At 46.5% G+C, this 24,911-nt stretch overlaps 1 protein-coding gene across 1 annotated transcript in view; it reads left to right on the top strand.

Annotated features, from left to right (window-relative positions):
* The window catches only part of DNAJC1 (DnaJ heat shock protein family (Hsp40) member C1), a 96,692-nt gene that overhangs the window by 49,577 nt on the left and 22,204 nt on the right, over positions 1-24,911 (top strand). The window contains exons 5-8 of the mRNA XM_073677500.1: positions 1,353-1,450; positions 6,578-6,671; positions 8,098-8,188; positions 13,806-13,978. Of these exons, the coding sequence (XP_073533601.1) occupies positions 1,353-1,450; positions 6,578-6,671; positions 8,098-8,188; positions 13,806-13,978 (456 nt within the window). The remainder of the gene's footprint in view (positions 1-1,352; positions 1,451-6,577; positions 6,672-8,097; positions 8,189-13,805; positions 13,979-24,911) is intronic.

Raw genomic sequence — 24,911 nt, 5'->3', positions numbered from 1 at the left:
CATCAGATAGGTGAGTATCCATAGTTTTTTTCTTTTAAAGTAGTGTATGTACTGCAGCCAGAAGCTGTCTGTACATACACTGCTAGGGGGACACTCACACACACGACACATAGACACAGACACATTCTTTACATTACATTACATACATACACATACATTACATTACATTACATACAGGTGTCCATGCTCCTCACACTACATTTCTCCTGCACCTCCGTAAAAAAACGCAGGAAAAAACGCAGTGTGTGAATGGAGGTGCTTTTTTTTACCTGCGTAAAAAAACGCAGGTAAAAAAAGCAGGAAAATACGCGCGCGTAAAAAAACGCAGGGAAATACGCAATGTGTGAACGCAGCCTTAGTCTGTCTTGCGGCTGAGTGAGTTGGGAAGGTGACAGGAGACAGATACTCCTCCATTCTGCTGATCAGAGGAGGAGGTGTTGCTAGTTGTTGGACTCACCTGGATCTATGAGTAAGTATAGCTAGTGTCGAAGACGTTGCGTCTCCCCTTGTGGAGAGTGACATGCATGTGTCAGGAGACTTATTGGCCAAGCAATGCTCCTCTGGGAAATTAAATATGCAAATTGCCTCTTCAGAGAGGAAGAGGACAAGAACTCTAAAATCGACTCTTTAACGAGCTTTGAAGATAATTTGTTTAAAGCAATATACGTAAAAGGGGCTGTATTCTCATCTAAAATGGGTAAAATTGCAAAGTGTACGTAAAAGCAAGAAACTTAGCAATTTACTTGTTCTAGAACAGTGGAATTATTCATTTTGTTGGTTACTGCTCATTACCTAGGTTACCAAATACCTCTGCAGTTTATAAGTGGTGGTGGGTTATCCAGGCGAGGAGAGCAGCGCTTACAAGCTCTTTGCTATACAGCTTTTATGTGCTGCTCTGAAGCTTGCTGTATCTGGCTTGCTTCAGTGCTCCTTCGATGTGGCAAAGGGAAAGCAGCCTCTGCGTCCAACATCGAAGAGGGCACAATCAGGACCAGCAGCATGGATGCGTCATTGACCCAAACGGTCATCCTTCATTCAGGAGTGCACCACCCCCAGCGGGGAGTCTAGGAAGCCTGGTCTGCAAAATAAACCCACTCCTTTTATTGTTTTTTTTCATATTTTTTTCCCATTTTATTTTATATGCCTCTATTATCTCTATCCGTGTCCGTCTAAGTTTTGTGAGATTCTTGCAGCTTTAAAGTCGACTAAATATTTTTGTGAATGACTGGATGCTAAATTGTAGCTCTCCTGCTATACATGAGGGGGCCTCTGTACCTGCTGTTGAGCTTTCGATATTCAACTTTTTCACTTTTAAAAATTGGTCACTATATTAAAGAACTGCTTGTTTTTAGGATGAGCTGCTCAGCAAAAAGAAAAGAGAAAAGAAGAAGAAAGCTGGAGGAAAATCTTTGGAAGATATGAAAACGAATCTCCTAGAAAAAAATGACCGGTAAGGTTTGTGACTTCTGTGCAAAGACTTTATTCATCAAGTCAAAAACAGCAGCTCTCTGTGAATTCTTATAGATACATGTATACGTCATGATTAGGGTATATCGGGAGTCTCTGCTGTGCTATGGAGCAGTCATCAACATACCTCTTTATAATGTGAGGAGTTTGACAGAGGGAGATCGCTCCCTCTGTCAGCCCATCGTTGCCCTCTACGGCGCGATCATGGGGTGTTAATGGGTTGCTATTGCAAACAGAGAACTAACAATGGCATCCATGTCTGCTATAACCCTGAGTCTATTAGATCCCGCAGGCGGTGTGGCCTAGTAAGTTGAACGCTGACAGGTTAGATAATGCACTGTATAACTGTAAGACATAATTGTCGACTTTGTTAATCTCTTCCAAAAAATGAAATGGTGATCAAAAGGTTGTTTGTACACCAATTAACACTACAACACCTCATACTGATCTGTATACAAAGAAAAAAATTAAAAAGTTTGAGCTTTTAGGATATGATGACCCAAAAAAATTGTGACTTTTTTTTTTTTTTTTTTTTCATTTATTTATTTTTCTGAAAAAGTAGTAAAACATAATAGATATCAGTAGGGTCTCACTGTAATTGTATAGGTCTGCAGAATATAGTTAGCATGTCAATTATAAAAACAAAACGCACACACAAACTACTTCCAGATTTAATGTGTTTTGTTCATGTCTACTAAAGAAAAAAATGGTCAAAAAGTTGTATGTACACAAAACTGGTAGCAGTAAATAGGGTCCTGCAAAGTAACAAACCCGCATAACCGCTCCGTCTACAGAAAAATGAGAATGTTATGGTTATCAGAATTGGATGAGTGGGGGAAAAAAAATTATTTTGCAAAAGTAACAAACCAGGTAAGCTTTGTAGTGATCGTATGCACCTGCAGAATAAAAATACCATACGTTATATCAAACGGTGTTTAGAGAAAATAAACAATATAGAATTGCTGGGTTTTTTTCTTTTGTTTGTTAATTTTTGATACGAAAGAGTCTAATAAAAAGTGACCAAAAAGTTGCAAAATAGCACCAATGAATAGTACAGTTTGTCCCGCAAGAAAAGAAGCTCTAATACAGCTTCACTGCCGAAAGATTGTGAAACTTTGGCTTTTAGAATATGGCAGCCGAAAAACATTTTTTTTTTCAGTGTATTGTACAAAAGTGCTGAAACCTATCAATTTGGTACTGCCATTATTGCGCTGCACTGCAATTAACAGTAAAATTGAAAATGCAAAAAAATTGACAGAATTGCTTTTATTTACATTTTTTCGTGTAAAGAGTTAATAGAAGTTTGATAAGTTCTATATGCACTAAAATGATGGCACTGACAAGCGCAACTCATCCCGAACAAAAATCATTGTGAAAAAATAAAAAGTTATGGTGACTAAAAAAATAAAATATAATGGACAGTCATAAAAACCAAAACGGTCTGTGCCTCTGAGGGGTTAACATGCCGCCTATTATTCCAATTTTTTTGGACGTTAAGTGTTTACAGTTTACCTGCCAATATGGTAAGACCAGGGAAATGCTAAAGTTTGTATAATAGTTTGTACCATTAGTTGTTGGATATGTTTCTTTCAAGACTTTTTGTAAATCAGAATTAAAAAGTATCTAGCTAGTACCCAAACAGTGCACAACACCTCCATAGCGCCAAAGCTGGCGATGATCGCATGATTTACTTTAGTGCCTGTTTCCCCTGGTCTGTTCTCATCTGCGCTGGTGCTAAAATGTTTTTGCGCATGGGAGATTTTTCTGCTTGTGTCTGCGTGCACACTGAACTCCATCATCAACGCAGATATGGGTACGTGGATTACTGCCGTGTAAGTTAATAAAGTGACCATCGGCATCCTCTGTTCTCATGAAGAAACCTCGATCCAGTGCTGTGGTAAGTTTTTGGCACTTGTATGTGTCAAGAATACTTTTTTTTGCACCTGTATGTAACAAGACTAGATTTTTTTGCACCTGTATGTGATTAGACTAGATTTACATACTGGGCCAAATCTGAGCCCAGAGGTGCAGGTAAAAGAAAAAAATGCCAATTTAGGACATCAGCAGGTTAAAACAAATCCATATTTTTGGCTAGAGACAGGTCCTATCTAATGCTGCACACTAAAACTGAAATAACTGAGACTGACTGACCCGTAGTGGCGCTACTTGGATTTCTGGAAACGTTGTGGTGGACGCTAATGAACGTTTATGATGAAAGCTTCTGCTGGATAACTTTCTACTTTGTTCCTAGCCTCGCCCTGTAAAGTTGGCGATTGTAGAAGCCGTGTTTGACGGATGTAGAGCTTGATGGGTAATGGCATTTGATGTCCTGAAAGATAAAACCATTTTTTCCTATTGACTTTTCAAGAGAATTAAAGCATTTTTGAATAGTTGGCCCAGCAGGGGCAAGAGCTGGATCAATGGAAAGAGGAGATCAGAGGCCGTCCTGCCTGTTCTCTATTCTGGTGACATCAGCCTGTAATGCTTCACTGAACTGCTGATTACATTAATGTTGTTTTAAGACATTGGCTTGTTTGTGCAGCTTTCCAAACTAGTTATTTCAGTATTGATTTTAAGGCCTTCCTATAATGACTTGTTGAGACTTCTGGTTAGAACATCCTATATGGAAACGTGTGCTGGATGCCCCAACCAGATCTGTGAGTGGAGGAGCCAGGTTAGCGCTCTATTAGGTGTTTTTTTTTATTTTTTTTTGTAGGTTGTTTGTTATTCTGTCCAGTGTTTGTAAGAGTCAAAAGAAATAATGGAAGTCTACATGATAAGGACACCAGACAGGAATGACGGAAGCCATAAGATGATATACATTTATAGTATAATGCTACATAGTCACTGCCGTAATGATGCATGTGCTGTAAAGATTGGTGGGGCTCATCTGCAATAATGCCCACTCTGTCGCCTGCCCCTTTCCCTCCCTCCCTCTGTCCCCTGCCCCCTTCCCTCCCTCCCTCCCTCTGTCGCCTGCCCCCTTCCCTCCCTCCCTCCCTCCCTCCCTCCCTCTGTCGCCTGCCCCCTTCCCTCCTTCCCTCCCTCCCTCTGTCGCCTGCCTCCTTCCCTCCTTCCCTCCCTCCCTCCCTCCCTCCCTCCCTCTGTCGCCTGCCCCCTTCCCTCCCTCCCTCCCTCCCTCTGTCGCCTGCCCCCTTCCCTCCCTCCCTCCCTCCCTCTGTCGCCTGCCCCCTTCCCTCCCTCCCTCCCTCCCTCTGTCGCCTGCCCCCTTCCCTCCCTCCCTCCCTCTGTCGCCTGCCCCCTTCCCTCCCTCCCTCCCTCCCTCTGTCGCCTGCCCCCTTCCCTCCCTCCCTCCCTCTCTCCCTCCCTCCCTCTGTCGCCTGCCCCCTTCCCTCTCTCTGTCGCCTGCCCCCTTCCCTCTCTCTGTCGCCTGCCCCCTTCCCTCTCTCTGTCGCCTGCCCCCTTCCCTCCCTCTGTCGCCTGCCCCCTTCCCTCCCTCTGTCGCCTGCCCCCTTCCCTCCCTCTGTCGCCTGCCCCCTTCCCTCCCTCTGTCGCCTGCCCCCTTCCCTCCCTCTGTCGCCTGCCCCCTTCCCTCCCTCTGTCGCCTGCCCCCTTCCCTCCCTCTGTCGCCTGCCCCCTTCCCTCCCTCTGTCGCCTGCCCCCTTCCCTCCCTCTGTCGCCTGCCCCCTTCCCTCCCTCTGTCGCCTGCCCCCTTCCCTCCCTCTGTCGCCTGCCCCCTTCCCTCCCTCTGTCGCCTGCCCCCTTCCCTCCCTCCCTCCCTCTCTCGCCTGCCCCCTTCCTTCCCTCCCTCCTTCCCTCGCCTGCCCCCTTCCTTCCTTCCCTCCCTCCCTCCCTCTGTCGCCTGCCCCCTTCCCTCCCTCCCTCCCTCTCTCGCCTGCCCCCTTCCTTCCCTCCCTCCTTCCCTCCCTCCCTCCTTCTGTCGCCTGCCCCCTTCCCTCCCTCCTTCTGTCGCCTGCCCCCTTCCTTCCCTCCCTCCCTCCCTCTGTCGCCTGCCCCCTTCCCTCCCTCCCTCCCTCCCTCTGTCGCCTGCCCCCTTCCCTCCCTCCCTCCCTCCCTCTGTCGCCTGCCCCCTTCCCTCCCTCCCTCCCTCTGTCGCCTGCCCCCTTTCCTCCTTCCCTCCCTCCCTCTGTCGCCTTCCCTCCCTCCCTCCCTCTGTCGCCTGCCGCCTTCCCTCCCTCCCTCCCTCTGTCGCCTGCCGCCTTCCCTCCCTCCCTCCCTCGCCTGCCGCCTTCCCTCCTTCCCTCCCTCCCTCCCTCTGTCGCCTGCCGCCTTCCCTCCCTCTGTCGCCTGCCCCCTTCCCTCCTTCCCTCCCTCCCTCTGTCGCCTGCCCCCTTCCCTCCTTCCCTCCCTCCCTCTGTCGCCTGCCCCCTTCCCTCCTTCCCTCCCTCCCTCTGTCGCCTGCCCCCTTCCCTCCTTCCCTCCCTCCCTCTGTCGCCTGCCCCCTTCCCTCCTTCCCTCCCTCCCTCTGTCGCCTGCCCCCTTCCCTCCCTCCCTCTGTCGCCTGCCCCCTTCCCTCCTTCCCTCCCTCCCTCTGTCGCCTGCCCCCTTCCCTCCTTCCCTCCCTCCCTCTGTCGCCTGCCCCCTTCCCTCCTTCCCTCCCTCCCTCTGTCGCCTGCCCCCTTCCCTCCTTCCCTCCCTCCCTCTGTCGCCTGCCCCCTTCCCTCCTTCCCTCCCTCCCTCTGTCGCCTGCCCCCTTCCCTCCTTCCCTCCCTCCCTCTGTCGCCTGCCCCCTTCCCTCCCTCCCTCCCTCTGTCGCCTGCCCCCTTCCCTCCCTCCCTCCCTCTGTCGCCTGCCCCCTTCCCTCCCTCCCTCCCTCTGTCGCCTGCCCCCTTCCCCTTAGGTATAGCCATTACATATCTGTTACGCCACCCCCTGTTGTTGTGATTTTTCTTTAAAAACTCCCACCTGGTGTCCACTGCTGGTGGTCACACATGCTCAGTGCCACTGACTGGATTCTGCACACGTGCGGTGTAGTGATTGGGAAGGGGTCCAGGTTGCGAGCCCTTTCTAGGAGCCTGGGACGTAGTTTGTGGTTTCCCATACTTACACTTGTCATCAACGTGTTAAATCCTGATGTTTCTTATTTATGGCTGCAGATGCTTAGTTTTTTTTTTTTTCTCTTTTGAAGATCTTTCGAAAAACCACAATGGCGAGATTTGCTTCCATTCAAGCTGGGACTGTGGTTTTATCTCACGGTCAGATCCCTGCCTCAGCTCTTCCAGGTAAGCGTCACGTCGGGGCAGGGCAGCGTAATCGGCCCGAGTGCTCGCCCGCTAATGCCTGCCTTTCCACCCTCTGTAATGTGAAGATTGAACCAGCTGTTTTCGGGTGGGCGTTCATCCACGTTGCCATGTTGCCTTCTTGGATGTTGAAATTTCACGTCTGGTGTTTTCTAGATCCATTTTTCCATCTTATAAAGCACCAGTTCTGTTGTGAATTATATGCATTACGTTCGGGGCAAGTTGGCAGCTGTCATTCTCATAGTTACATCCTTCATATGGGAACACGGATGATACTGTGCTATAATAGCACTCACAACAGGTAATAACGGGCTGTCCAGATATAGACAACAGCCGTGCTATTCCTGATAGGATCTGTTAGCGGAGGCTGATACTGATATAAGAAGGCAGGCGGCTCTGCTATCGAGCTGACCGAGGAAACTTGGCAATGTCCCAATACTTATGGAATATAACTCCTACCATCCTTTCACATGTAAAATAGAAATTTTACACACCGTGTGCGTTGCGTCCAAATAATACTTATCTAATGAGTTATTGCATTTTTGTAATTTATTTTTATTTTTTTTTTTTTTGTGATATGTTTTATGCTTTAGTTTTTACCTAGTAAGCAATGCATGAAATGTGGGAAAGAGAAGCGTGCACTGAACATTGATAGGATAGATGATAACTTTCTGAGTGAGACCCCCACTGACCCCGAGAACGGGGCTCTGAAATGCCTTGTTGGATATGTATGCCGCCGCTCCATTCATTCATGGGACTAACTACCTCAACCGCTCCATTCTGGCAGGACATTTCTGCAACCCATTTTTCGGATCGTTGTCTAGTTTGGAGCTCCGAGCTGAGGGTCCCAACGATCAACAAGTGATGCTCTATCAAGTGGATAGTGTATAATTTGTGATTATGTAAAAAAAACTTTTAAAAAAAATTGGCAGCATGTCATTTTTTTGGGGGATTGCAAAGTGTCAAAATCTGCAGAAAACTCTTAGCAAAATCCGCATGTAACAATTTAGTGGCAAAATCTGCAATGCATTCAGACTCTCCCAGTGTGCAAGTAGCTTTACAATTTATAGCCACTAAATACAGAAATGGGACTGTGGATCAGCTGCCATCTTGGTCACTCCCATAGATGTGAGCGGGAGCGATAGTCAGACATGCATACCACTACTGAGGGTTGTAGTATCCAGCCAGGAGACGGCTACAGGCGTCGCTGTAAGTGAAGCAGATGTGATGTTCTCACTTGCAAGATGTTGAAAAAGGTGCGTTATCCCACTTGTCACTCAGAAGTGAGAAATGTTCCTTATCAGAAAAGCAATGGCTTATATTTGGGGTGTTAATAGAGGAATGGAAGGCGTTTTACCAAGTGTTCAGAGTCTGATATTTATGTGCTTTAATTCTAATCATTATACAGGATGCAAAGCAGTTTTATGTGGAGTACCGCGAGAAGCAACAGAAGGAAAAAGAGGAGGCCGCAGCCCAAGCCGAGCTGGAGGCCGTTATAAGTAAGTAGGTTTGTGTGTTATAATCTCAGCATTATTATATATAATGGCGAGCGAACGCTCCTGTGTATGGGAAGCGGCTGAATCGCTCTGGCAGCAACTTATCTCTGCGCCGAACAAAGGGATCAGCTGCTGAAATTCATCAGGCCTTATCCTTCTCTTCTCCTGACATAGTTTGTCAGGGACTACTGGGAGGCGCCCGCCCGGGACTACTGGGAGGCGCCCGCCCGGGACTACTGGGAGGCGCCCGCCCGGGACTACTGGGAGGCGCCCGCCCGGGACTACTGGGAGGCGCCCGCCCGGGACTACTGGGAGGCGCCCGCCCGGGACTACTGGGAGGCGCCCGCCCGGGACTACTGGGAGGCGCCCGCCCAAATTAAATTGTCGGCCAAGATCTGAAAACAAAACAGCGGTTCTGACAACCGTTATCGTCCTCACTTAAAAGTATCTAAACCTTTTAGGCTTTGTGCCCACGATGAGTTTTCGGTGAGTTTTTCACACTTAAAAGATGCAGCTTCTTACATTTCCAGCAAGGTGGATGGGATTTATAGAAATCTCATGCCCATTGTTTTTTTTGTGTTTTTTTTTTGCGGTGTGTGTTTCAAATCCGCAACACGCCACTTTCTCTGGCGGGTACGCTGAGTTTTATATGCAGGTTTTCCCCATAGACTTGCATTAGATGCAGAAAATCCACAGATAGAAATGTGTTTTTAGCGCCTTTCCGTGTCTTGAGACCCTTCAAAAACGTAAGTAATCCGCACCTGACGTTTTTTCAAAGCCAAGTGCTAGCAAGTATCAAAAACAAAGCAGCATTATATAAAACCTGACATATCAAAACGAGACTCAAACCGCAGTGTCAAAAACTGGATAAAAATGCAAGTAACCTAGTGTACATGAAAGGTGCAAAAATTCTGCAGCATCAAAAGTTCATCGTGGAAACTTGGTGTTTCCCTGAAGCGTATATGCTGCATTATTTCCCACTGTGGTTTTTTTTGTGCAGAAATTCTGCTGAGTTTAACTGTCCAAGCAAAAAGTAAATGTGATTTCATAAAACCTGATGCCCACGGCGCGTCTAAACATGCTGTTTTATTGTACTTTTTTTGGTAAGATTTATCTCTATAGGCTTCTATGGAGAACCTGAAAAAAAGTGAGAAATGTTTCATTTTTAAGCGCACGGTCAATGCTTTTCTGCACTAAAAAAAACTGAAGAAAAAATGCAGCATTTACATTTTGTCAATATGACCCATTAGGTTTTCTTTGTGTTTTAGTGCACTTCTAATTACAAGCAGACCGGTGAGGGTCCGGATCAGTGTAGACCTCCCTCGGGATGTGCACAGATCAGCAGACAGGAGAGTGCGCACACTAGAAAGCATAGCTTTCCCAGCCGTATTCTCCTGAGCTGAGCAACTCTCGGGGATGAGAGTGGAGTGATCGGCAGGGGTCTCAGGACCTTGGCCCCTCACCATTCTGCTTGTGATAATAAGGGCACCGAAATCTGGAAAAAAAAAACCTGTAAAAGTTAAAGGTATTACTTAGTTACTCTACAAGGCTAAGTTCACACGATGAGTATTTGGGGTGTTTTTGTACTACTTTACTAAATTAGGTTACTATTTTTTTTTAACATGCATATTTATCATCTTTTTTCATCAGCATTTTTTCTCTTTTTTCTCTCCTTTTAGGTATGTAATGTTTTAAATAAACTGCATTTTTTTAGTCTTTCTTATATTGCTATTTTAAAACTTTGATAGTCATGTGTTTATTACGTGCAATTCTATTGCGTTTACGCTGCATATTTACCTCAAGAGACATTGACATGTTGCAGATGTCAAACACGCACCGCCGGTCAATTTACACTGTGTTAAGGGGGGGGAGAAAAAACGCAGTGGGAATGAGATTTCTGTAAATCCCATTCACTTTGCTGGAACTTTAATACATTGTGGGGGTGGTTTTGTGCACAAAAATATACAGTGGAAAAAATCTCACCAAATACAGTACAGACCAAAAGTTTGGACACACCTTCTCATTTAAAGATTTTTCTGTATTTTCATGACTATGAAAGTTGTACATTCACACTGAAGGCATCAAAACTATGAATTAACACATGTGGAATTATATACTTAACAAAAAAAGTGTGAAACAACTGAAAATATGTCTTATATTCTAGGTTCTTCAAAGTAGCCACCTTTTGCTTTGATGACTGCTTTGCACACTCTTGGCATTCTCTTGATGAGCTTCAAGAGGTAGTCACTGGAAATGCTTTTCACTTCACAGGTGTGCCCTGTCAGGTTTAATAAGTGGGATTTCTTGCCTTATAAATGGGGTTGGGACCATCAGTTGTGTTGTGCAGAAGTCTGGTGGATACACAGCTGATAGTCCTACTGAATAGACTGTAAGAATTTGTATTATGGCAAGAAAAAAGCAGCTAAGTAAAGAAAAACGAGTTGCCATCTTTCCTTTAAGAAATGAAGGTCAGTCAGTCCGAAAAATTGGGAAAACTTTGAAAGTGTCCCCAAGTGCAGTTGCAAAAACCATCAAGCTCTACAAAGAAACTGGCTCACATGAGGACCGCCCCTGGAAAGGAAGACCAAGGGTCACCTCTGCTTCTGAGGATAAGTTTATCCGAGTCACCAGCCTCAGAAATCGCAGGTTAACAGCAGCTCAGATTAGAGACCAGGTCAATGCCACACAGAGTTCTAGCAGCAGACACATCTCTACAACAACTGTTAAGAGGAGACTTTGTGCAGCAGGCCTTCATGGTAAAATAGCTGCTAGGAAACCACTGCTAAGGACAGGAAACAAGCAGAAGAGACTTGTTTGGGCTAAAGAACACAAGGAATGGACATTAGACCAGTGGAAATCTGTGCTTTGGTCTGAAGAGTCCAAATTTGAGATCTTTGGTTCCAACCACCGTGTCTTTGTGCGACGCAGAAAAGGTGAACGGATGGACTCTACATGCCTGGTTCCCACCGTGAAGCATGGAGGAGGAGGTGTGATGGTGTGGGGGTGCTTTGCTGGTGACACTGTTGGGGATTTATTCAAAATTGAAGGCATACTGAACCAGCATGGCTACCACAGCATCTTGCAGTGGCATGCTATTCCATCCGGTTTGCGTTTAGTTGGACCATCTGTTATTTTTCAACAGGACAATGACCCCAAACACACCTCCAGGCTGTGTAAGGGCTATTTGATCAAGGAGAGTGATGGGGTGCTACGCCAGATGACCTGGCCTCCACAGTCACCAGACCTGAACCCAATCGAGATGGTTTGGGGTGAGCTGGACCGCAGAGTGAAGGCAAAAGGGCCAACAAGTGCTAAGCATCTCTGGGAACTCCTTCAAGATTGTTGGAAGACCATTTCCGGTGACTACCTCTTGAAGCTCATCAAGAGAATGCCAAGAGTGTGCAAAGCAGTCATCAAAGCAAAAGGTGGCTACTTTGAAGAACCTAGAATATAAGACATATTTTCAGTTGTTTCACACTTTTTTGTTAAGTATATAATTCCACATGTGTTAATTCATAGTTTTGATGCCTTCAGTTTGAATGTACAATTTTCATAGTCATGAAAATACAGAAAAATCTTTAAATGAGAAGGTGTGTCCAAACTTTTGGTCTGTACTGTAGTCATCATAGGAACTTAGCCTAAGGCGACGGCCCCACTATCAGTATTTGGTCAGTATTCAATCAGTATTTTTTCTCAGGAGTGGGAGCGAAAACCAGGATTGGGTGATAAATGCAGAATTGGTGACTTGTTTCTCTTATACCTTTTCTCTGATTGTTCCTCACATGGTTTTGGCTCCCACTCCTGAGAAAAAATACTGACTGAATACTGACCAAATACTGATAGTAGGGGCTGTGGCCTAATACAAACACATCACCGCTTTTGAAATTTTCACCCAATCCTGGTTTTGGCTTACAAATACTAATGTAAAATACCGACCGAATACTGAACAAATACTGATAGTGGGGCTGTGGCCTATCACATACTGTTAACTCTGCTGGATCCTTGTTTACTCTGTCAGACCCATGGACATTATATCCCTCAGGGATCCCATTACCTGTACATGTGGCGTATAAATGAATAGTTTCTGATCATGCATTGTCTTTCAGGCACATCGGAGATATGCACTGCAGGTTTTCTATGCTCTACTGTGCCCATAAAACCCATTTACCTAGTATATGCCAAAATAAGGTCATTTTGCCATATGCAGGGTGATATACATCTGCATATGTCACTAATTTTTGAAGTTTTTCCTGGTGAGCCCTGTGTGAATGGCCAATTCCCACTCATGTGGTGCACCTTTGCTCCGTCGGCACTCTTGCGTCGCACCTTTGCTCCGTCGGCACTCTTGCGTCGCGCCTTTGCTCCGTCGGCACTCTTGCGTCGCGCCTTTGCTCCGTCGGCACTCTTGCGTCGCGCCTTTGCTCCGTCGGCACTCTTGCGTCGCGCCTTTGCTCCGTCGGCACTCTTGCGTCGCGCCTTTGCTCCGTCGGCACTCTTGCGTCGCGCCTTTGCTCCGTCGGCACTCTTGCGTCGCGCCTTTGCTCCGTCGGCACTCTTGCGTCGCGCCTTTGCTCCGTCGGCACTCTTGCGTCGCGCCTTTGCTCCGTCGGCACTCTTGCGTCGCGCCTTTGCTCCGTCGGCACTCTTGCGTCGCGCCTTTGCTCCGTCGGCACTCTTGCGTCGCGCCTTTGCTCCGTCGGCACTCTTGCGTCGCGCCTTTGCTCCGTCGGCACTCTTGCGTCGCGCCTTTGCTCCGTCGGCACTCTTGCGTCGCGCCTTTGCTCCGTCGGCACTCTTGCGTCGCGCCTTTGCTCCGTCGGCACTCTTGCGTCGCGCCTTTGCTCCGTCGGCACTCTTGCGTCGCGCCTTTGCTCCGTCGGCACTCTTGCGTCGCGCCTTTGCTCCGTCGGCACTCTTGCGTCGCGCCTTTGCTCCGTCGGCACTCTTGCGTCGCGCCTTTGCTCCGTCGGCACTCTTGCGTCGCGCCTTTGCTCCGTCGGCACTCTTGCGTCGCGCCTTTGCTCCGTCGGCACTCTTGCGTCGCGCCTTTGCTCCGTCGGCACTCTTGCGTCGCGCCTTTGCTCCGTCGGCACTCTTGCGTCGCGCCTTTGCTCCGTCGGCACTCTTGCGTCGCGCCTTTGCTCCGTCGGCACTCTTGCGTCGCGCCTTTGCTCCGTCGGCACTCGTGCGCCGCGCCTTTGCTCCGTTGGCAACGACAGCCCCATTCATAAGATCGGGTTGTCTGGATTAGCGGGGGTGCCAGCAGTCGGACCACCAGCAATAGTCCAACCCCTTTAATAGATACTTCACATAATGCAAGTTGCTAATTATAAACTCCTCTTTGAACTGCAAAAATAGGTTCTAACAAGATGATTTATCAAAATTAGTGCAACAGAAAAGTAGTATAGTTGTAAGAACAGCCTCCTTCAGTCTTCCCTGGGATCTGTCAGGTGCCAGTATTGTCCGACATACGACGACTTTGACAATCTTCGACTTTAAAACTGAAACCACGATGCAGATGTGCATCCAGACTAAAACTGTAGAATGTCTTTTTAAAGTGAAACCGGCGCTTTAAATAGAAGTAGTTGGAATGATTTCATTCATTTGCTCTGTTTTGCAGAAGAGAAGAAGCCAAAAGTAAAAAAGCCGAAATCTGAATTTCCTGTCTATTCAGCTACTGATTCTAATTTTGGTGCTTTCATCCCGTCGTATGATCAAGGCGTCAGCATAGAGGACATTGAGGAGCAAATGGACGACTGGTTGGAAAATCGGAATAAATCACAGAAAAAGAAGGTACAAGAAACTAAATGGCCTAATGTTACTAGCTGTCTATAATGTGCAGTTACATAAAAATAAAACTGTACTACTTTTGTTAACCCTTCTCTGAGTGACAGTAATCTAGTATTGGAACCGGGAAGCTGTAAACTAATAATAATAAAAAAATGTGTATATATATATATTTATTAGAGAGCTAGTGATAAAGAAAGAAAGTAATACATTTAAAATCTATGAAAATGAACAAATGAAAGTCAGAGATTGCTTTTCAACCCTGCTTCCACAGAATTTTAAAAAAAATTAAACTCCTGAAATAGGCCTGGATAGAAATGATTGTACCCCTGAAAATAATGTGACAAAAGGGACATGTTAAATCCGGTTGTGTCCACTAATTAGCATTACATAATGCGCCCCGCAGAGTCCCTAGCATCGCGAGCCAAATATCACCCTGAGGGTCAGATTTGGCCCGCGGGCCAGAGTTTGACATGGGTGCTGTAGACGTATAAGGCTATGTGCCCGCGATGCGTTTTTTAAGCGTTTCCGCAGCGGCAAAAACGCTTAAACTCATGGTAGAAGGCCTGCCATGTTCCCCAATGATAATCCGTATGTGCTGTGCACATGCTGCGGAAATTTCCGCTGCGGATTATCATTGCGGAAAAAAACGCAGCACTACCAATTATTTTGCAGAAGTGCTGCGTTTTCGCCGCCATTGACTTGCATTAGAACGCGCCAATTCCACATCACTGCATCTGTAGATGCGGATTACATGCGTTCTAATGTGCGGATGGTACCCGGGTGTGGAGGTCAGGAGACTCTCCTCCGGACCTGGGTACCATAGAACCTGTAAAAAAAAGAATAAAATAAATATTATATTTACCTTCTGACGGCCCGCGGTGCGCTCATCCTCCCTTGCCAGCAGATCGCGGTGGACTGAAGGACCTGCGCTGATGTCATAGTCATGTGATGGCAGGTCCTACAGTGCAGTGTACCGCGAGCTGCTGACAAGGGAGAATGGAGCGAATAAAGACTCCAGGGGCCATCAGAAGGTAAGTATAGATTAATTTTTTTATTTTTTACCATTTTTTCGGTCACACTATATAAATCCATGCCGTTTGCATGGATTTATATAGTGTGACCAAGTTGTCAAGCACTTTCCAAGTGATGCTATCGCCTGGAAATCGCTTGTCAACCCGCATGCGGAAATGCATGTGAAGAACGCTTCACATCCTCATGTCCCTGGCAGGAAAAACGCATGTACAATCCACATGTACAATCCGCATGCGTTTTTTCTGCCAGGGAGATGCAGAAACGCTTAGGAAAAATCCGGAGCATTTCTGCATCGTGGGCACATAGCTTTAGTATATCTGCTTTTCCCAGAGTATATTGTCCATAGTGATTCCACTAAATAGGTATTTCTGCTTACATCTTGTAGACTGTGAGGCTTCACCTGTGTAGGGTCCTCTCTCCTCCTGTACCAGTCAGTGTCTTGTATTGTTTAAGAATATTGTCCTTGTTTTTTTATTATGTATACCCCCTTTTTCACATGTATATCGCTATGGAATAAATGGCACTATAATGATAAATAATAATGATAATACATTGTAACCAGCACAAGGGTTTAAAGGTAACAGGAAGAGCGATTATATACTGCAAGCTTGGAGATCTCCATTCCCCCTACCTTCATGTAGAAGCAGTGGAATGATATCCCTGCCATCATTATTTGTTTTTTTAAAAGCTCTTTTACTCCAGAGCACCATTTATAAGCATCACAAATGTTTGAAAGCTTTCAGTTATGATTTTGAAAGTCTAACCAGGATCTCCAATCATCAGAATTCAGTGTAAACTAATGCAGTCGCTTGTGTATAACTTCACAGGATGTAAATAGTGCAGTCTGTTTCCTGCTTCACATCTCACATGCTTCACATGTGCTGGGGACTGTCCTGTTGCATTACCCTGGGCGCTGTAACCTCCCATCTTGTGTGTTTCCCTGTTACCAAACAACCCTTCTTTTAATCACTTGGAACACTAAGTGATCTGCTGAGGAAAGAATCAAATGTGCCCCATCATCATGATCTCTCTGCCCCATTATCTCAATTTATTATCTTGTCTTGCTCTTCCTCTCCATCCGCCCCGTTGCCGCTCGCTCTTCCTCTCTGTCTGCCCCGTTGCCGCTCGCTCTTCCTCTCTGTCTGCCCCGTTGCCGCTCGCTCTTCCTCTCCGTCTGCCCCGTTGCCGCTCGCTCTTCCTCTCCGTCTGCCCCGTTGCCGCTCGCTCTTCCTCTCCGTCTGCCCCGTGGCCCCTTGCTCTTTTTCTCCATCTGCCCCGTGGCCCCTTGCTCTTTTTCTCCATCTGCCCCGTGGCCCCTTGCTCTTTTTCTCCATCTGCCCCGTGGCCCCTTGCTCTTTTTCTCCATCTGCCCCGTGGCCCCTTGCTCTTTTTCTCCATCTGCCCCGTGGCCCCTTGCTCTTTTTCTCCATCTGCCCCGTGGCCCCTTGCTCTTTTTCTCCGTCTGCCCCGTGGCCCCTCGCTCTTTCTCCGTCTGCCCCGTGGCCCCTCGCTCTTTCTCCGTCTGCCCCGTGGCCCCTCGCTCTTTCTCCGTCTGCCCCGTGGCCCCTCGCTCTTTTTCTCCGTCTGCCCCGTGGCCCCTCGCTCTTTCTCCGTCTGCCCCGTGGCCCCTCGCTCTTTTTCTCCGTCTGCCCCGTGGCCCCTCGCTCTTTTTCTCCGTCTGCCCCGTGGCCCCTCGCTCTTTTTCTCCGTCTGCCCCGTGGCCCCTCGCTCTTTTTCTCCGTTTGCCCCGTGGCCCCTCGCTCTTTTTCTCCGTTTGCCCCGTGGCCCCTCGCTCTTTTTCTCCGTCTGCCCCGTGGCCCCTTGCTGTTTTTCTCCGTCTGCCCCGTGGCCCCTCGCTCTTCCCCTCCGTCTGCCCCGTGGCCCCTCGCTCTTCCTCTCCGTCGGCCCCGTGGCCCCTCGCTCTTCCTCTCCGTCGGCCCCGTGGCCCCTCGCTCTTCCTCTCCGTCTGCCCCGTGGCCCCTCGCTCTTCCCCTCCGTCTGCCCCGTGGCCCCTCGCTCTCTGTCGCCTTATTTTTTTCTCTTTCTCATCTTCAAACAAACTTGCAAACATTTAAATACCAACAACCAGTCACGACTTTGAAGTCCCAGAGCTGGAAACTGTAATTAATGCATTTATTATTCAATGGCGTTCTCACCTGTACATTAGAGTGAATATCTCCAGGTATTTCTGACTGGTCACACTAATTAGGGGAAGACCCTGATTTATTCAGACACCGCAAACTTTCTTCATGTTTAATAACCCTTTACTTTTAATCCTAAAAGGCTTCTCTGTAATGAAGGGGAGTTGAGGGACACTTCTGCGCTGATGGCGTATTAAGGCTTATGCTAAGACATTTCTATTATTCCCTTAGGAAGGAGCTTGGTTCCTTAATTGCACAGATCACTTTAACCATGAGCTCATCTAATTTTGTGGTAGGACAGGTTACCATGCCAATTGCATTTTTTTTTCTGCTTTGTTTTTACGGGACTTGTGCTACTTAATCCTCCACACTAAAACCTGAGTCATCTTGTTGACTTAAAAGTCCAAAATTCTTCACTGACGAAATGCTTAATATTAGGGGTTATTTCTTCTTACATCCTCTGCATAGAACCAGATTTGACTATAACATGTTGACTCCCTGCAGCCACCACTAGGGGGAGCTATTGCATACTGTTATGTAGCACAGATTTTCTATCGTTCACATTACAAAAAAAGTAAAAATATATTTGGGAAATCCAAAGTACATCTTTCATGAAATGGGAGAACTTAATGGGGTATTCTGGGTACAAGAAAATATTGCCTGTCCATAAAATAGGAGATAACTCTGCTTATAGAATAATCGAATTAGCTAGATAACCATTTAACTTATTTGCTAAATTGTCAGTTGTGTATGGAAAAGTATAGAAAAGTCACTTGTAAAACTAAAGTGCCCTTAGTTTGTTTTTTTTTTTTTATCCCTTGCAGATGAGTCCCATCTTCTGTAGGTGGTTGACTGAAGTCATGCCCTCTTAGCATAGAGGGTCAGGTTTACCAAGCTTTGTCCATCAGCTGATAGGACAAAGGGGGGAAGCTCCTGCTGCAGCCAGTTGTCTTACAGCCACACACTCAACATGGAGTATGTTTTTGTTTGGTTTTTGGTAATCTGACATGCAGTTCTAGAGATATGGGCCTTTATCTTGAGGGGCGTTTCTCATAGGGTAATAATGCGGAGGATCCTGTGAGGCACGCCCCCGGAGGATCCTGTGAGGCACGCCCCCGGAGGATCCTGTGAGGCACGCCCCCGGAGGATCCTGTGAGGCACGCCCCCGGAGGATCCTGTGAGGCACGCCCCCGGAGGATCCTGTGAGGCACGCCCCCGGAGGATCCTGTGAGGCACGCCCCCGGAGGATCCTGTGAGGCACGCCCCCGGAGGATCCTGTGAGGCACGCCCCCGGAGGATCCTGTGAGGCACGCCCCCGGAGGATCCTGTGAGGCACGCCCCCTTGTAATGACAATAAAAATCAGCAGTAAATAAAAAAAGACCATATATCTGGAACCATATGGCGGGTTTAAAGAACGCAAAAAAGAAAATAAATGACTGGAGCAGCAGGAATAAAACAAGATTAAAAAAATGGCCACTTGTGACCTGTTGATATATCCCCTTTAATAGATATTTCTGTGATGTTTAACTTTTTGTGCATCTTCTGGATTTGGTGATCTTTACTTCTTTCTGGATTATTGGATCATGGATAAAGGGCATTGTATCCGACATTATCCCTCAGACATGACGTAGCTGGTTGTGTTTCTGTCTCATCTTGCATGTGTGAATAACTTCAGATTTCATTCTCAAATGAAGTTAACCCCCACCGACCCAGAATTGCCCGTTTTATTGTAAGCTTTCATCTGTTTGGTGTCTGGCGATGATTTCCAATGTCTAGCGTAATTATTTTCATTCCTATAAGAACTTTAAACAAGAGGCCTTTTGCATATCACTCATCTTCCTTTAATTTCAGCATTGTAGTGACCCCCTAACCTACTCTTCTTTTTTGCTATTTTCTGAAGATTAGCTCTTTTGTCAAGCTCATATTACCAATTGTTCCCTTGATCTTCCCGCCTCGCCTTTGCCGTATACAAGCCCTCTTCTGTCTTCCATCAATCACTATCTGATTATGCCGAATTCCTGCATGTCCTCTGTTGAGGGTTCACTATTTTTTTTTTTTTACGTTATGTAATTGATTTTTATTTTCCATATTGTTGTTTATAGAACAGTCATACTTGTGAATCCTCACGTGATGTTCAAAGGATGGATATTTATATGTAAGACGTGCTGGCTCGTGTGCAGACACGCTAATGTGGAGGACCTCAATCAGCAGGTCTCCTGATAAGCGCTCACACACTTCAGCTTTATAGATGTATCTAAAACATTTATTTTTATGACAAAGGTCATTCTCTAAAAAAAAATATATATATATTATAGTCCGATCCCTGAACTTTAAGAAAATTCCATCTAATAGGGAGTTGGTCTTTCTCTGATTTCTATCACAATACCTACAGGAACAGTAGAAAGCCAGTTCAGTTCACACCAAAAAAGCCTGGAGCAATACATGCTAGGAAATTAGACAAGTTCCAGAACCTATAGTGCTGGCAGAGTACTACATAATCAAAAAGAGTGGGTGAAAATCAATGCACTGGACCTGGTCCAGTTGTTTGTGCCCACTACATGGGAGTCCTGAGAACTTCTTTCAATTAGCCAACCTGGCACGACATCACATGTGCATCATGCCACAACAATGACATTGCACCAGGCCAGCAAATTGAGGAGTCAGGGATGCCGTCGGGTAAGAGACAAGATTACAGACGTGCCCAATGGACCTGGCTTTATGAATCGATTCGCACCAACTCTAGTGATGTTAGAGAGCACAATATTCAGGGACTGTTCCTGGACATATAAGGCTGGTATGTGCACCTAAAGCAGTTTTACCTTAGTTGTGCGGGTGAGGCCTGCACAGCTATGCTTTTATACAGGCAGGTAAGCATTAAAGTGGTTATCCAGCTAAAGTAAAAGTTTTGTCGTTAACGTCACATCTGATCTGGTAACTTGACCACTGCAGTCAACCACAGGCTTCACAGTCCGTTAGGTTCCAATGCAGACGATTGGCGTGTCATGTGCTAGATCCCTGGCGAGCAGATGATGCCTGATTTTTATTATTTTGCTACCATCACTCCTACCCGTAAATTTTATGCAGACAGGACAACCTCTTTAAATAATTTCTTGCTGCCTACAGCCATCACTAGAGGGCGCCTACTACATTCCGCATATGCATTACAGGGAGTGTGTCATCAGAAAGTGACCTATTGCTTAAAGGGGTTGTACCAAGTTTGGATGTTATCCCCTGTCATTAGAATGGCTTCTACCCTATTGGCATCAGTAGTTGTATTTTCTGAGTATGATTTAATCTATGCAAGGATGAGGAGGAAGTGAGCTGTGACATCTCCTGTTGTCATTATACAGGTGGAGATGAGCTGTGACATCACCTATTGTAAATGGTGGATCCTGTGTTATCTACTGTATATAGAGGTGTTGTCAGTCATTGTACAGGAGGAGGTGAGCTGTGACATCACCTATTGTGAATGGTGGATCCTGTGTTATCAGTCATTGTACAGACGAAGGACGAGGTGAGCTGTGACATCACCTATTGTGAATGGTGAATCTTGTTACCTACTGCATATGGAGGTGTTACTTTTCATTGTAATCCTGTCTCTGATATAATGACACTGCTGAAAAGTCTTCTATACAGAACAAAAACGGAGTCTGGTATTAGGCTTAGTTTCCAGTCTGTGCAAGATTTTTTTTTTTTTTTTTTATCCAAATTTTTTAAAATGTTCTAAAATAATCGGATTAGAATAATAATTATCATTATATTAGGAGAATGGACAGTATTTTAATATATTCTATATGATTCGAGGACTATCCTGCCTCTTTGGATGTATAGGAGCATGGAATGGTGTATGTAAACTGTACAGTCACACATGTTCAGATTGAAATGTATATGCTGTGCTTACTGGTATGTATACGTGTGTGTGTATATGTATATATATGTGTATGTGTGTATAATATATATATGTGTACAGTACAGCCCAAAAGTTTGGACACACCTTCTCATTTAAAGATTTTTCTGTATTTTCATGACTATGAAAATTGTACATTCACACTGAAGGCATCAAAACTATGAATTACCACATGTGGAATTATATACTTAACAAAAAAGTGTGAAACAACTGAAAATATGTCTTATATTCTAGGTTCTTCAAAGTAGCCACCTTTTGCTTTGATGACTGCTTTGCACACTCTTGGCATTCTCTTGATGAGCTTCAAGAGGTGGTCACCGGAAATGGTTTTCACTTCACAGGTGTGCCCTGTCAGGTTTAATAAGTGGGATTTCTTGCCTTATAAATGGGGTTGGGACCATCAGTTGTGTTATGCAGAAGTCTGGTGGATACACAGCTGATAGTCCTACTGAATAGACTGTTAGAATTTGTATTATGGCAAGAAAAAAGCAGCTAAGTAAAGAAAAACGAGTGGCCATCATTACTTTAAAAAATGGTCAGTCAGTCCGAAAAATTGTGCAAACTTTGAAAGTGTCCCCAAGTGCAGTTGCAAAAACAAACTAAGTGCTACAAAGAAACTGGCTCACATAAGAACCGCCCCAGGAAAGGAAGACCAAGAGTCACCTCTGCTTCTGAGGATAAGTTTATCCGAGTCACCAGCCTCAGAAATCGCAGGTTAACAGCAGCTCAGATTAGAGACCAGGTCAATGCCACACAGAGTTCTAGCAGCAGACACATCTTTACAACAACTGTTAAGAGGAGACTTTGTGCAGCAGGCCTTCATGGTAAAATAGCTGCTAGGAAACCACTGCTAAGGACAGGCAACAAGCAGAAGAGACTTGTTTGGGCTAAAGAACACAAGGAATGGGCATTAGAACAGTGGAAATCTGTGCTTTGGTCTGATGAGTCCAAATTTGAGATCTTTGGTTCCAACCACCGTTTCTTTGTGCGATGCAGAAAAGGTGAACGGATGGACTCTACATGCCTGGTTCCCACTGTGAAGCATGGAGGAGGAGGTGTGATGGTGTGGGGGTGCTTTGCTGGTGACACTGTTGGGGATTTATTCAAAATTGAAGGCATACTGAACCAGCATGGCTACCCAGGGGCGGACACAGACTGTAGTGGGCCCCTGTGCAAGAAATTTTTGCCCCCCCCCCGCCCTTCATAGGGCAGCGAAGTTATGTAAACATAACCCCCCCCCCATGTGCATGTCTCACCCCCCCATGTGCATGTCTCACCCCCCCATGTGCATGTCTCACCCCCCCATGTGCATGTCTCACCCCCCCATGTGCATGTCTCACCCCCCCATGTGCATGTCTCACCCCCCCATGTGCATGTCTCACCCCCCCATGTGCATGTCTCACCCCCCCATGTGCATGTCTCACCCCCCCATGTGCATGTCTCACCCCCCCATGTGCATGTCTCACCCCCCCCCATGTGCATGTCTCACCCCCCCCCATGTGCATGTCTCACCCCCCCCATGTGCATGTCTCACCCCCCCCATGTGCATGTCTCACCCCCCCCATGTGCATGTCTCACCCCCCCCATGTGCATGTCTCACCCCCCCATGTGCATGTCTCACCCCCCCATGTGCATGTCTCACCCCCCCCTGTGCATGTCTCACCCCCCCCTGTGCATGTCTCACCCCCCCCGTGCATCTCTCACCCCCCCCCGTGCATCTCTCACCCCCCCCCGTGCATCTCTCACCCCCCCCGTGCATCTCTCACCCCCCCCCCCGTGCATCTCTCATCCCCCCTGTGCATCTCTCATCCCCCCCCCCCCGTGCATCTCTCATCCCCCCCCGTGCATCTCTCATCCCCCCCCCGGTGCATCTCTCATCCCCCCCCCCCCCGTGCATCTCTCATCCCCCCCCCCCCCCGTGCATCTGATTCCCCCCACTCCTAGTTAATTAATTGTATTTAAAAAAAATAAAACTTGTTATACTTACCCCCATGCGATCCCTGCAGAATCCTGGCGCTCGTCCACGTCGCTGCCACCAGGTTCTTCTGACTTCCGGGCATGTGACGGCTGCCGCAGCAGCGCTGCACTGCTACACAGTGGAAAGCAGGGCTGAGATGTCCCGGCGCTTAGCGCTCAGCATGGGGCCGGGGGCCCAGGGCCGGCTCCAGGTTTTTCTGGGCCCCGGGCGAAAGAGTCTCAGTGGGCCCCTTTAACACATACCACAATTCATGATGCACAGATACCGCAGAGAAATATATATATATATATATAGTACAATGCAAAGATTTCACTTCTTACATTACATGATTGATATCTATTGTAAATTCCACAATAGCTCAGAAACCAGCGAATCGCTCCACACAGAATACTGGCCCCCATAAAATGCTCCATACAAGAGACTGGCCCCCATAAAATGCTCCATACAGAATACTGGTCCCCATATAACGCTCCATACAGGATACTGGCCCCCATATAACGCTCCATATGGAATACTGGCCCCCATATAACGCTCCATACAGGATACTGGCCCCCATATAACGCTCCATATGGAATACTGGCCCCCATATAACGCTCCATACAGGATACTGGCCCCCATATAACGCTCCATATGGAATACTGGCCCCCATATAACGCTCCATATGGAATACTGGCCCCCATATAACGCTCCATGCAGGATGTCACACACCCCCACCTCACCCCCCTCCCTTATACTGCCACAGGCCTCCATACAATAAAAAAAAAAAAAAAATCAAATACTCACCTCACGTCTCACCTGCTGCCGCTGCTCCGGACTCCAGTGCCTCATCCCGCTCTGCGCTGTGACTGCTCAGGAGAGACGTCACCGCGCCCTCTGACCTGACACGTCACAGTGCAGGAGCTGCTGCGGAGGCACGGGGAGGGGTAAGTATTGTGGCGGGGCCCTGAGCCAGCAGGGGGGGGGAGGATAAATGTGTGTTTGTGAGGGTTGTTGTGGTGTGTTGGTGACTGCAGGAAGCAGATTTTTATCTTTCACTAATACCCAGCTCCGAGACAGAAGCTCAGACTGCTATAAAATATATTCTGAAGTGAATCTGCACAGAATTGCAGCTTTTTTTTCCCATCTCCAATTCCGATACAATTTTAATTTGATATTTCTAAAGATATAAAACCCAGCAGCATTTAATTCTGTTTCCACCGCTGGACTAGTGTGCATTTTATATACTGTAAAGTTTAGTTATGTAGTAAAATGGTTCAGTTGCAGTGACTAGTGTTATATACGGTAGTTATATATAGTATATACTTTCCTATCCATTAAAAGTCCGCAGTAGTTTAGTTATTAAAGCCATATGTGTAAAGTGCATTACAGAGAGTCCATGTGCAGCTTGGGGCGCACCGCGTACTGCATGTCCAGGGCGCAGCGGCATCTTCATTCTGCACAACTTCATTCTTAAAGCAGATCTGTTACCCGTTTTCACAATATAAAATGGATATATTATTAAATAATTTGTTAGACCTTTTGAGACTGATGTGTTTGCTTTGAAAATCCATGTCAGAACAGTTGTAAAATCCTGATATTATGATGATCATTTTATTAGTCCAGTTATAGAATGAAATGGCTCACGAGTTCAAGTGTATCCATCTCACATACGCAGCGCGTTTATCCCACTTTAATGTGTTTGGGGGATTTTAGTTCTGTTCTGGACTTAAATGAACCCCATTCATCATCGATTTTTAGGAAAACTTGTAGCTATAGGGCTCGATCGATTCAGCACTTGCTTTTATTCTTTTTGTCTTGTGTTATTTGCTGCTGCTGTTTGTGCTGAATTCATCAAACTGGCGCTCGCTGCTCTTGAATTTTGCACAAAATCAAAAATA

This window comes from Phyllobates terribilis, unplaced genomic scaffold (genome assembly GCF_046119375.1).
Source record: "Phyllobates terribilis strain yellow unplaced genomic scaffold, ASM4611937v1 Scaffold_4__5_contigs__length_816908805, whole genome shotgun sequence".
Classification (NCBI taxonomy): domain Eukaryota; kingdom Metazoa; phylum Chordata; class Amphibia; order Anura; family Dendrobatidae; genus Phyllobates; species Phyllobates terribilis.
The sequence above is the reverse complement of the archived record's forward strand: the minus strand, read 5'-3'. Positions and strand labels throughout refer to the sequence as shown.